The sequence below is a fragment of the Paroedura picta genome, chromosome 6 (assembly GCF_049243985.1).
Source record: "Paroedura picta isolate Pp20150507F chromosome 6, Ppicta_v3.0, whole genome shotgun sequence".
NCBI classification, from domain to species: Eukaryota; Metazoa; Chordata; class Lepidosauria; order Squamata; family Gekkonidae; genus Paroedura; species Paroedura picta.
The window spans coordinates 15716801-15729301 of NC_135374.1; the positions used below are offsets into that span (position 1 = coordinate 15716801).

The 12501-nt window shown below is 52.2% G+C and overlaps 1 protein-coding gene across 3 annotated transcripts in view; it reads right to left on the reverse strand.

Moving 5' to 3' along the window:
* The window catches only part of PGR (progesterone receptor), a 63804-nt gene extending 52341 nt beyond the window's left edge, over window positions 1-11463 (reverse strand). The window contains exons 1-2 of one of the 3 annotated variants that reach the window (XM_077341503.1): window positions 9912-11463; window positions 261-412 (exon numbers count right to left, since the gene is read on the reverse strand). In XM_077341503.1, coding sequence (XP_077197618.1) covers window positions 261-412; window positions 9912-11332 — 1573 coding nt within the window. In that variant the 5' untranslated portion in view covers window positions 11333-11463. Of the gene's footprint in view, window positions 1-260; window positions 413-5691; window positions 5712-5825; window positions 5965-9911 lie in introns of those variants that run through there. The other 2 variants (XM_077341504.1, XM_077341505.1) reach the window with 2 other exon arrangements.
* Between the last annotated feature and the right edge of the window lie 1038 nt (window positions 11464-12501).

A 12501-nucleotide genomic window follows, 5' to 3' on the forward strand; every position in this document is an offset into this window, starting at 1 on the left:
GGTAAATGACTGATGAATTGACAGCCTGGCTTCCACATCTTACTTCTGCCCCCACTTCTCTGAAGGGGCATGGTACCACTCTTGGGGTTCCTCGAAGCCTGGAAAATATTTCAGGGGCTCCTCCATTGTCAACAGGTTGAAAAAGGCCGTCTTAAATGCGTAACGCCAACTATGGTGCTGACAAGGACTTCAGATTTAATCCTTTATAACATATATGCATTATTAGAATGGATTACAGAGAAAAAGAGCTCTCACCATACCTTCCATCGCTCTCTTAAAGAAGACCTTGCAGCTGCCACAGGTAAGGACTCCGTAATGACATCCTGAGGCCTCATCCCCACAAATGAGGCATATCTTCTGAGGCAATGTTTCAAAACCATACTGAGGGCTCTGGCCAGCGTCCACCTCGGACCTAGACGAAGGAGGGAAGGAAATGGAAGTTGTTCTAGCATTCAGCGAAGCTATTAAAACAGAAGGCGTTCTGTACAAAAGGGAGGGGGGCAGAAAATGCAGCAGCCCAACAGTAAGAGAATGAAGCAACACCAAGAACAGCCTATCGGCGGGAACCGTCAAAAGCTTCCTGGGTTAATACGAAAGGTGACTGAATAGACCACCTCTCCCCTAAACAGTTGGTTTGTAAAGGAAATTCCTTTTCTGTCCAATGCATAAAGGTAAAAGGTAAAGGTATCCCCTGTGCAAGCACCAGGTCATGTCTGACCCTTGGGGTGACGCCCTCTAGCGTTTTCATGGCAGACTCAATACGGGGTGGTTTGCCAGTGCCTTTCCCAGTCATTACCGTTTACCCCCCAGCAAGCAAGCTGGGTACTCATTTTACCGACCTCGGAAGGATGGAAGGCTGAGTCAACCTTGAGCCGGCTGCTGGGATTGAACTCCCAGCCTCATGGGCAGACAGCTTCAGACAGCATTTCTGCTGCCTTACCACCCTGCGCCACAAGAGGCTCTTCCAATGCATAGCAATACACTAATTTTTTGCAAGGGCTGATAATGTATTACTGATCCCGAGTCACTAATGAACCCTTTCAATAGCCCTTGAAAAATAAAGGGTTACGTAGCAACGTATCTATCTATCTATCTATCTATCTATCTATCTATCTATCTATCTATCTATCTATCTATCTATCTATCTATCTATCTATCTATTATATGCCGCCCTCCCTGAAGGCTCAGGGCAGTTTACATGAAACAGAAACTTAGATAACTTAGCTTATAACAATAATACAGTGATATTGGCAAGCAATGTAATAGAACAATAGAATAATACAGAGAACATTAAATCAATGCATATCGATAGCCCAGTGGGTTGGGTGGAACTGCAGTGGGTGCCATAGGAGGGAGGCTCAGGGGGAGGGCCCTTGGGAAGTGGTGGTTCAAGTCGACCTCAACCAAATGCCTGGCATGGGAGCTCCCTTTTGCAGGCCCTGTGGAACTGTTCATTCCATCAGGGCCCTGATTTCTCCTGAGAGCTCGTTCCACCAGGTGGGAGCCAGGATGGAGAAAGCTCTGGCCCTGGTTGAGGTCAAGCGGGCTTCCCTGTGTTAGCTCCAGGGTTTCTTTCAAATAGTTTTTTTTCTTGTAACAGAAGGAAATCTCCCACCCACCCCAAAATGCATGGTCTTCCTGATTCCTTGACAATGCCACCTGCCACCGCTCTCCCCCCCCCCCCGAATCCTGAGCAGTACCTGGTGGGACTCACTCTATGAAGATACCTTTAAATCAGGGGTAGTCAAACTGCGGCCCTCCAGATGTCCATGGACTACAATTCCCAGGAGCCCCTGACAGCAAATGCTGGCAGGGGCTCCTGGGAATTGTAGTCCATGGACATCTGGAGGGCCGCAGTTTGACTACCCCTGCTTTAAATAATGAACTTAATAACATTCCACTCCAAACAAACAGGATGTGCCTCACAAGTTTAACAATAAAATATACAAACTCTAGAAGTGGGATCCTCTTTCAACAGTTCACAAAAGCTTGTTCTGTATGGGAACAAATACATTTGGAAGTATCCTTCAACAAGCCTACTAAAATTATACATCTGTGACATGTCTCAGTCCAGGCTAGAGGCCTGTCCCTTTAAACGCATTTCTTCCCTAGTCCCAAGATATAATCCGGGTGGGGGTGGGAGGGAGAAGGGGGTCTGATTTAAGGCTCCTGTCTGTAGCTTACCTGATCCTAGGCTTTGCATAGAATCCTAGAGTGGGAAGGGTCCTAAAGGCCATCTAGTCCAACCCCCTGCTGAATGCATGGTCAGCCTAAATCATCCAGGATAAGTATCTGTCCAGTTGCTGCTTGAAGACCACCAGTGAGGGGGGGCTCACCCCCTCCTTGGCAGTTGACTCCACAGCTGAACTACTTGGACTGTGAACATTTCCCCCCGATATCGCCGTTCTACACATTTCCTCCACCTTACTTTCCTAACAGTTTTAGAACTGAACAAATGAGGGATGAGCAGATACACAGAATAATGCACAGGCTGAGGCCACTTCTGCCTCTTTTACTCTTCAACACCACCCCCTCAAACTCAGAGTTTGTTATTGAAAGAAAAGTTGTTGCACTGCCTAATTTGGCCCTTGTTGTTGTTAGGTGCGAAGACGTGTCTGACCCATCGCGACCCCATGGACAATGATCCTCCAGGCCTTCCTGTCCTCTACCATTCCCCAGAGTCCATTTAAGCAAGCACCGACTGTTTCATTGACTCCATCCAGCCACCTCATTCTCTGTCGTCCCCTTCTTCTTTTGCCCTCGATCACTCCCAGCATTAGGCTCTTCTCCAGGGAGTCCTTCCTTCTCATGAGGTGGCCAAAGTATTTGAGTTTCATCTTCGGGATCTGGCCTTCTAAGGAGCAGTCAGGGCTGATCTCCTCTAGGACTGACCGGTTTGTTCGCCTTGCAGTCCAAGGGACTCGCAAGAGTCTTCTCCAGCACCAGAGTTCAAAAGCCTCAATTCTTTGACGCTCGGCCTTCCTTATGGTTCAACTTTCACAGCCATAGATTGCAACTGGGAAGACCATAGCCTTGACTAAATGCACTTTTGTTGGCAGGGTGATGTCTCTGCTTTTTAGGATGCTATCTAAATTTGCCATAGCTTTCCTCCCCAGGAGCAAGCGTCTTTTAATTTCTTTGCTGCAGTCCCCATCTGCAGTGATCTTGGAGCCCAGGAAAATAAAATCTGTCACTACCTCCATTTCTTCCCCATCTATTTGCCAGGAATTGAGAGGGCCGGATGCAATGACCTTCGTTAACCAATAATAAACAGAATCACAAAGAGACTTCACCGGCAATGCTGAAAGGGGAAGTCTTTTCCTTGGGTAACTAGCTCTCACCATGCTTAGAAAGTTAACACACAATTGACAAGGGCCTACAAAATAGAGCTCTTCCACCAAGCTTTTGGTCAAGGCCAATGAAACATCACTAGATACCCCTGAAGCCCACCCTCCCTACCATCAATTGCACCCAACAGATTCTGCACAGGGCGACTCCTGACCCGGCCACACACTCAGCAAAGAATGCACTTACAGTTGTGCAGTTAATGGTTGAAACGTTACACAGTTTATAAGACTATGTTGTAATGTTTGTAACGTTATGAGTTCAAATCCGTTAGTGTATTGTTGTATTGAATTAGTGTCATAGTGAATTATGAACCGTGAACACTCACAGTAAACTTGCCCTGAGCTGCACGGGACAGCGGTACAAAAATGTAATAAAATAAAAATAAATAAAGATAAGAGGAGCCATGCCAGTGACCCATCTAGTCCCAGACTGTTTTACACAATGGCCAACCAGCTGTTCTGAAAGGCCAGCCAAGGGTGTGGAGGCCCAGGACTTTCACAAATGTTGCCCCCAGTAAAGTAGATTACTACTTTGAGACTGAGAGCTTGTTTGGTGTAGCAGTTAGGAGTGCGGACTTCTAATCTGGTATGCTGGGTTCGATTCTGCACTCCCCCACATGCAACCAGCTGGGTGACCTTGGGCTCACCACGGCACTGATAAAATTGTTCTGACTGAGCAGGGATATCAGGGCTCTCTCAGCCTCACCCACCTCACAGGGTGTCTGTTGTGGGGAGAGGAAAAGGAACAAGATTGTAAGCTGCTTTGAGATTCCTTTGGGGAGAGAAAAGCGGCATATAAGAACCAACTCTTCTTCTTCAATAATATCAGAGCTCTCTCAGCCCCACCTCCCTCACAGGGTGTCTGTTGTGGGGAGAGGAAAAGGCAAATGTAAGCCACTGAGCCTCCTTTGGGTAGAGAAAAGTGGCATATAAGAACCAACTCTTTTTCTTCTTCTACTTTAGCAGCTGCTACATGGTCAGCCGTGGTAGTGATTTCCTGCAAGAGGGCTGACTCTTGCTCTATTCAAGAACTCCAAGTCAAAAGGACAATGAGGTAAGTACAAGTGCTACTCTGTTTACTGCCTCTGAACGTGGAGGTTCCTCTAACCCACAGCAGCAAGTAGCCAGTTTGCCAGGCCCTGCACGAACCGATAATCCGTTTCAAGGAGGACGGAGGCAAGGAAGAGGGTTCGTAAGTCAGCAATTCTTCACAGGAGCACAACATCCAAGAGACCTATGGGATTACCTTGTCCAGAGAGGACTATTGCTTGAACGTCAAGGAAGACTGCCTAGCCACCCATGAATACAAAAATCAACTCTCTCACCTAAAGTGAGCAGAACAGCTCTGGAATTCAGCAATCCCGTGCATTTTATTGCACAGGACGTCTTGGTCTGAAGCACGGCAGCTAGATTGCATCCCACAAAGAGCATTAAGACCAGTGGACTAAAATCTGTTTAGGATCCCTGGCCCAAAGGGGGTGCAATTGTCTTCAGCCAGGGCCAGGACCTTTTTGGCCTTGGCCCCACTGGTGGAATGCTCTGCTAAAACAGTTCAGGGCCCTGCGGGAACTTAATCAGTTCTGTAGGGCAGGGGTAGCCAACCTGTGGTCCTCCAGATGTCAGTGGACTACAATTCCCATGAGCCCCTGCCAGCGTTTGCTGGCAGGGTCTCATGGGAATTGTAGTTCACGGACATCTGGAGGACCACAGGTTGACTACCCCTGCTGTAGGGCCTGCAAGACAGCTGTTCCATGAGGCATATGGCCGGGGGCCATCTAGAAGTGCTGACCCTGCTACTGAGAACTGAGGAAGTTCTATTTCAAGAACTCTGAAATCCCACCACTTGATAATAATAATCAAATTTAAAATAGAGGTATGTCAAATGTATTTGCTATTCGGAAGGATCCACTGGAGGATAATCAGCCCAGCACAACCATCAGGACCGTCAAACAGTTAAATTAATTCTAGTTGATGATTCATCTGAATTCTGATTGATTAACCAACGTACATTTTGCATACTACTAAAGTTTCCGCTGAGTTATTTATGTCAGCTACGAAAGCAAGCCCAAGGGAACCTGCATTTCGGTCAACAAAAACTGGCGCTTGTTAAAAAGAAAGACTGTCTTTTGGGTTTTCTTTTTCCTTCCCTGTTACAACAACCTGACAAAACCAAACCCACTTCACCTCAAATTCCCCATGGTCCCCAGATATATTTGCTAAAGCATAAACCGCTGGACCGACTGATTAAACCACCCCAAACGGACAGCACTGCTAAGTAAAATAGTTTCTAAAACATTCGCCCTTTAACTACAACCTCACAAGCTTATTTCTAAAGCAGAATTACCACATCAATTGTTCTCAAGGTGTAGCACACCTTCTGTGGTCCAAACCATGATCCATTCTGACTTGGTTCTGCTAGTTGGTGTATCAAGTAGGACATATAGCAGTGGTTGGGGGGGGGGGGGAAGAGAACCTCACCTCCCAAAAGTCCACTCACACCCAAACACGTATTCTTCCCCTCCGATCATGGTAGGCTTGGATGGGAGCACCAGTCTTCCTCCTTTCCTCTCTAAATATCACTGTCCGAAGAAGTTCCAAGCCAATTAAATGCTGCCAGGTCATCTCCACTGACTTCAATGGAATTCATCTGACGCATATCCGAGGACTATCGCTCAATCGGAACGCAGCTCAAGTAGGAGAAAGACTTGTTTTGCAGACAGAGGTCTCTTTCTGATATCTTCCGATCAGCTTACGGCTTGCTAAAATGTTTCACTCACAATATCGTCCCACAAGAAATACACCGATGGATCCTAATTCCTCTCCACTGCCACAAGAGGGGCTTCTTAGATGAATTGCCTCCATCCCCCAGCCCCATCCCACCCCAACCCACCGCACGGACCTCGTTGTCCATATGGGTCCCCAGTATAGCCTTTTCAGGGCACAAAATGTGGGAGAGGAGTTGAGAATAAGGAGTCAGGGAATGTTCTACTTCCAAGAGTAGTCAAACTGCGGCCCTCCAGATGTCCATGGACTACAATTCCCAGGAGCCCCTGCCAGCAGAAGCTGGCAGGGGCTCATGGGAATTGTAGTCCATGGACATCTGGAGCGCTGCAGTTTGACTACCCCTAGCTGGTAGGACCCAACTCATAGTACCTGCTTGCTGAAGGAACAGTCACTGTTATAGCCTTAAACTGCTACGTGCATGATTTAATATCCCATTTTTTAATTAGCATTCCCATTTTCATCTTTTGCTAGATAATGCTGTTCAAGATTACAAGTTTCTGAAAGTTCGTTTGAATGCACATGCAGAGTTTGGGTGGCTACAGAGTATTCCCTTAATGGCAGAGTTTTGAAGGGTTTTTTTCTCTTAATTTTGTTGGGTGCCAATCACCAGATCCTTGGAATGGTTGCTTACAACTATTTGATAGCCCCAAAGCGCAAAATATAATATTTTATTCTATGTGTTAAATTGCTTTTCCCTATTAACGCACAAGAATCGGCTGGAATTCTCCTTTGAGAACACTTAGCCCGAATACCAAGAAGTGTGAACATGTTATTGGCAGGCCCAGATTTACTACTACCAGATTTACAGCTGATAGAGTGATCTGGATTTACTCATAACGCATACAAAGTTCTATGTCATCACTTCACAATTTATAGAATCCTAGAGTTGGAAGGGGCCTTCGAGGCCATCTAGTCCAACCCCGTTCGATGCAGGATCATCCCAAAGCCTCCATGAGAACTACCTGTCCAGCTGCTGATTGAAGACTGCCAGCGAGGGGCAGGTCACCACCTCCTTAGGCAGCCAATCCCACTTATGAACTACTATGTGAAAAACTTTTCCTGATATCTAGCCAGTACCATTCTACACGTAGTTTAAACCTATTACTGAGGGCCCTGTCCTCTGTTGCCAACAGGAACTACTCCTTGCCTTCTTCCAGATGGTAACCATTTTATGAAAGGCTTAGTTTTTAGCAGCTCTATCCATAATTGGCAAGAATGAATGCTGCCCTTTTTGTGAGAAGAAATTTAATCTAAACAATCTTTACTTTTAAAATGGACTCTGTTGTGTGTGTGTATGGGGGGGACTTCTGGGGAAGTACAGACTGCCACAGAAAAGATATTTTGTCTGTAACAAGCCCCCTCCCCTGTTAATGAAAAAATAATCTGTGGAAACAAAAAGTGCCTAACAATAAAATCCTCATGTAAAAGACTGCAATGAACATTCGTTATAATTAATTACACAGACCGGTCAGGACTGTAACTTATTCATGGCCTGTGCTCCCAATCAATAGGTAATCGTGCAAATAAGAGTCCAGTAACACTTTGAAGACTAACAAAATCTGGATTTTCATGAGTCACTCCCAAAAGCTCCTATCCTACCACAAATTTTGTTAGCCTTAAGGCGCTACGGAATTCACTTCTTCTTTTTTGACACCACACACTTTGCCACACTGTGGAAGTGAACGGCTGGGTCGTCTACGAGGAGAAGACCTCACCAGTTAACGACAGTGCAGTCCTAAAAACATTTCCCTGGCAATAAGGTCCACTGAGCAGTCTTCAACAGGATTCTGCCCCTGCTTAGGCCTGCCCCCCAGGGTTAGTCAAACTGCGGCCCTCCAGATGTCCATGGACTACAATTCCCATGAGCCCCCTGCCAGCGAATGCTGGCAGGGGGCTCCTGGGAATTGTAGTCCATGGACATCTGGAGGGCCGCAGTTTGACTAACCCTGATTCAGGCTTTCCTCTGTTTTAGATGTGTGCGCCTGGAAAAACAAAACAGCCACGTTAAAGGTTTCCTGACCTATCAGTGGCAACAGTAAGGAAGACTAATTTGCAACTCTCATTTAGCCTTTCCGCTGCAGAGGTGCAAGGCTGCAGGATGTTAAAGGTGGGTAAGTCATCAACATTAGACACACCTCTCCTTTCAAGGTCCTCAGGCAGCCTTTCTCAACATTTTTACCATTGAGAAACCCCTGAAATGTTTTTCAATCTTCAAGAAACCCCAGAAGTGGTGCAATCGTGCAGAATGTGGCTGGGAAGCATAGCTGTGTACATGCCCAGCTAGGCCCCTCCCCTTCCCACCCCCTCCAGGCCCATCGCTGGCCAATTTGGGAGGAGGGGCAGGTTCACATGACCATATGCGCTCACATCACCTGATCAATGTTTAACAAATTTTAAACAAGTTAGAAAATTAATTAACTCCCACCCCTTCAGGAAACATTTCCAGGGCGGTCAAGAAACACTAGGATTTCACAAAATCCTGCCTCTTCCGCATACAATAAATAATGCACTTTAGAAGCAGAGTTTCCTGTTCCGCACAGGAAAATCCAGCTGCCAAAGCACACTGAAAGTGCATTATCCTATGTGTGCGGAATGGGCCCTTGTAGAGAAAGCCAGGCCTCAGGCAACACAGCTGGGGACGTCTTCTGCCCTCGTCCCAGGAGCACCTGTCACAGGCCTTGAATACCCAATCATTAAGGGCACCGAACAGCAGCATGCCACAACATTTTGCTGAGCGTGCAAGCAACCTCGGCCAGCCGTCAGCATGGGAGACAGGGCTGACTCCCCGTCTCCGGACCCTGCTGACCTGGGTTTGCTCCCCATGCATTCGGCCAAGTACAACCCTGCTTTCCTTTCATTTGCTGGCACACCAGTGTCGTCACCTGCGGGTGGGGTTTTACTTAGGTCACCTGCCCCTTCGCGGACCACACAGGTCTGAATGGACTAAGGTTGACCGGAAGCGGTCAGTCATTTCATAGAAGAATGATAGAATCATAGAGTTGGAAGGGGCCATACAGGCCATCTAGTCCAACCCCCTGCTCAATGCAGGATCAGCCCAAAGCATCCTAATTTCAAGGCAAGCTGATCCTAACAGAAAGGAACTGTTAATGACCTTCTCTGCTCTGAGCCAAAGGTAGCATCACGGCTATATTGCGCATCCTTCAGGATCTGCCAAACGCATCTGCGCTCTTAATCGACAATGGGCCTTCTCACCTCTCCGCTAGTTTTCCCCCAAAGTCATCCGTATCCAGGCTACGTCAGTACAGGCTGCATCCAGACATGGTATATTGTTACCGCAATCCTAAAGCCACCATCAGAGGGAAGGGACCTGACTGAACACACACAATTGTTCCGTTCTTGCCTTTCCCTGTCAGAAAATCCTACTGGTGGATCCTACAGTGCCAGATCCACCCACATCTGGATGCCACCATGCAAGTTGGCATTTTCTTTTAAAGTTGACTAATGAGGGATGCCAGTCCCCAGGTGGGACCTGGGGATCCCCTGGAATTATAGCTCTTCTCCAGACTAAAGAGACCAGCTCCCCTGGAGAAAATGGCTGCTCTAGAGGGCGGTCTCCACCGCATTATACGCCACTCGAGGTCCCTCCCCGTCCCAAACCCCGCCCATTCCTGGCCCCACCCACCAAATACCCCCTGCTATTTCCCAACAAAGAGCTGGCAACCCTACCTTTCAGGTCTGCAAGGCAAGGAATCCGCCTAAAGTCCTTTAAGCAGCCCCTAATAAACTTGACGGGGGGGGGGGAGGAATCACCCCTCCTACCTTATATAGCTGAGATACGGTGGGTAGAGCTGGGGGAAGCCGTCTTTGATGCCCGCGGGCGGCAAGCCCAGCGGCGGCGGGCCGTGCAGGGCCAGCGGCTGGTACAAGGCCGGCGACGCCGTGCTGGAGGTAGACGGCAGGCTGTCCCGGGCCACGATGCAGCTGGTGGAGGCTTTGCAAGGCGCTGGTCCGTAAGAGGCGGCGGCTGCAGCGGCGGCGGCCTCGGCTTTGTAGAGCACGGCCTCCAGCGAAGAAGAAGAGACGGAGGAGGCGTCGTGAGGGCCGCCACCTCCCGGGGGCTTGGGCTGCGGGGGCGCCGCGCTCAGGGCCGCGTAGTCCGCGCAGGGGACGCCGAGAGCCAGCGGCGAGCTTTTGCCGCCCAAGTAGGCGCCGCCGCCGCCACCGTGTTGGCCCGACGGGGGGGCCGCCGCCCCCGCCGCCCCCCCGAGGCTTTCTTCTTTGATCTTGAGACCCGGCTGGAAGTCGCCGGCGAAGAGGTAGTGCGGCGGGCCCTCCTTGGGCGAGTAGGCGTAGGGCCCGAAGTCCGGCAGGGCGCAGGCGGGCGGCGAGGCGAGGCGCGGCTGCGGGCCGCCGAAGGGGCCGCCCCGCTCGTACTCCTCCACGTCCAGCAGCTGCCGAGTCCGGGCGGCCAAGTAAGCCGAGTTGAGCGGCAGGAGGGGCATGCTGAGGAAGTCGCCGCCGGCCCGCGGAGCGCGCTCCGACGGCGCGGCGGCCGCCAGGCTGTTGCTGCCGCCGTTCGCCGCCTCCATATCCGACGGGTCCCGCGGCGCAAAGGCGGGTTCGCCTTTGGAGGCGTCGGCGGGCGCCGCTCCCTTCCCGCGGGGGCTCTTGAAGGCGGCGCCGTCGGCGTCCCGCGCTGCCTTCCAGGGCGAAGCGGCGGCCGTCGGGGAAAGCGGCGGCGGCGGCAGGAGGGGAGTCGCGTTGGCGGGCGAGGCGGCGTCCGCTTTGCCGTCGGGGCCGCGGCGGTTCATCAGCGCGCCGGGGAAGTCGGCGACGTCGGAGCCGAAGAAGGGCCAGGCGGCCGGGGGGCTGGCCGGGGAGGCGGCGGGCGCCAGGAAGGTGTCTAGGACCCGGTCCAAGGCATCCTTGTCCGCTGCGGAGCCGCCGCTCGGCCGGATCGAGGCGGAGTTACCCCTGGCGCTCTCCTCCTCCCGGGGGTGCGCCTTGGGCTCGGCGTCGTTGCCGTCCTCCTCCTCCTCCTCTTCTTCTTCCTCCTCCTCATCGTCGCTGCTTTTGGGATAGAGCAGCCCCTCCAGGGACAGGTCGAGCGCCTCGACGGCCTCCTTGCGGAAGGAGCCCAGCTCCGAGGGGCGGGCGGCGCGCAGGAGGAGCGAGCCGTCTCGGGGGTCGCCGGAGGAGGCGCGAGCCCGGCTGTCCCCCGTGGCCTTCATGTCGGTCATAGCGAGCCTCTGGTTCGACGGGGCGGGCAACCAAGCCGATGTCGCCCCGGGGCTAAACTGGGCTGGCCCCCCAATGCCTCCCGGTCAACCCCTCCGAGCCCCGGGACCCGGCCTGTCCCATAGCGAGACGCCCGCAAATCCGCGAAGGGGCCGGGCGGCAACCCGGCTGGGAATCGTCTAAAGTCCGGGGCGAAGGAGCCCGGAAGGATCCGGCTGGAGACGGCGAGCCGGGCAAGGCTCTCTTTGCGCTTGGAGCCCTTGCGCCTCGCCCGCTCGCAGAGCCCCCCGAAGCAGCCCGAGACGCGGCGGCGGCGGCCCTCGAGCCTTTCCGCCCAAGCCGCCTCTCCGGCCCGGCCACCGGAGCTCCGCCCGCTGCTGCCCGGGACCGTCGGAGGAGGTTCCCTGCCCTGCTGGGCTGCCTGCCCGCCTGTCTGCTGTCCAGCGGCGGACGCGCCCCTCTGCCTGGCCGCCCGCCTGCGATCCGCCAAGCCCCGGAGGCGGAGGGGTCAGGGCAAACCCGGCGACCTCCGTGGGAGGGGAAAGGGGCTTGGCCCGCTGGGCGAAGGCGCCGGGCCCGGGGAGGTCGGGGCTCCTTCGGCCCGGCCGGCTCGGCGCTGCCTCCTCGTGGTCAATTTCCTCCCGCTGGTTCTGGGTTCTATACCTGGCGCGGCCAGAAGCAGGAGGGAGCGCGCCGAGAACCGGACCGCCCCTTACCTCCGGCTCCTCCCCCTTACCTTCTCCCCTCCCCGCCGTCGCTGCCGGATGAAACAGCGGGGGAAGCCGATTTCGCGGGCGCTCCGGCGCCGCATTGCTTGGCTGCGAGACAGGCAGCAGTTCAGTGGGGAGAGCTCCACCGGTCCGATCCCTGCCTGTTGTGGCGCGCGCTGTCAAAGTTGGCAGACTTGATTCGATCGTCCCGGGGAGCCCTGGGGATTCCTAGGGGGGGTAGCCAGGATCTGTCCGAACTACACTTCCCAGAATTCCTCGAGAGAAGCTCTACCAATTCCATGGGTATACACCCTTCCTGACTTTGAAGCCCAAGCAGAGATTTGAAGTCACGGCAGGGGAGGTGGGAAAGGTGGGAGGGGGTAGATCTGTTTTTTAGGGTTACATGAATGTCTTTGCACAGAACTGAATTGTAGATGTCTTTGCATTACACAGTTCATATA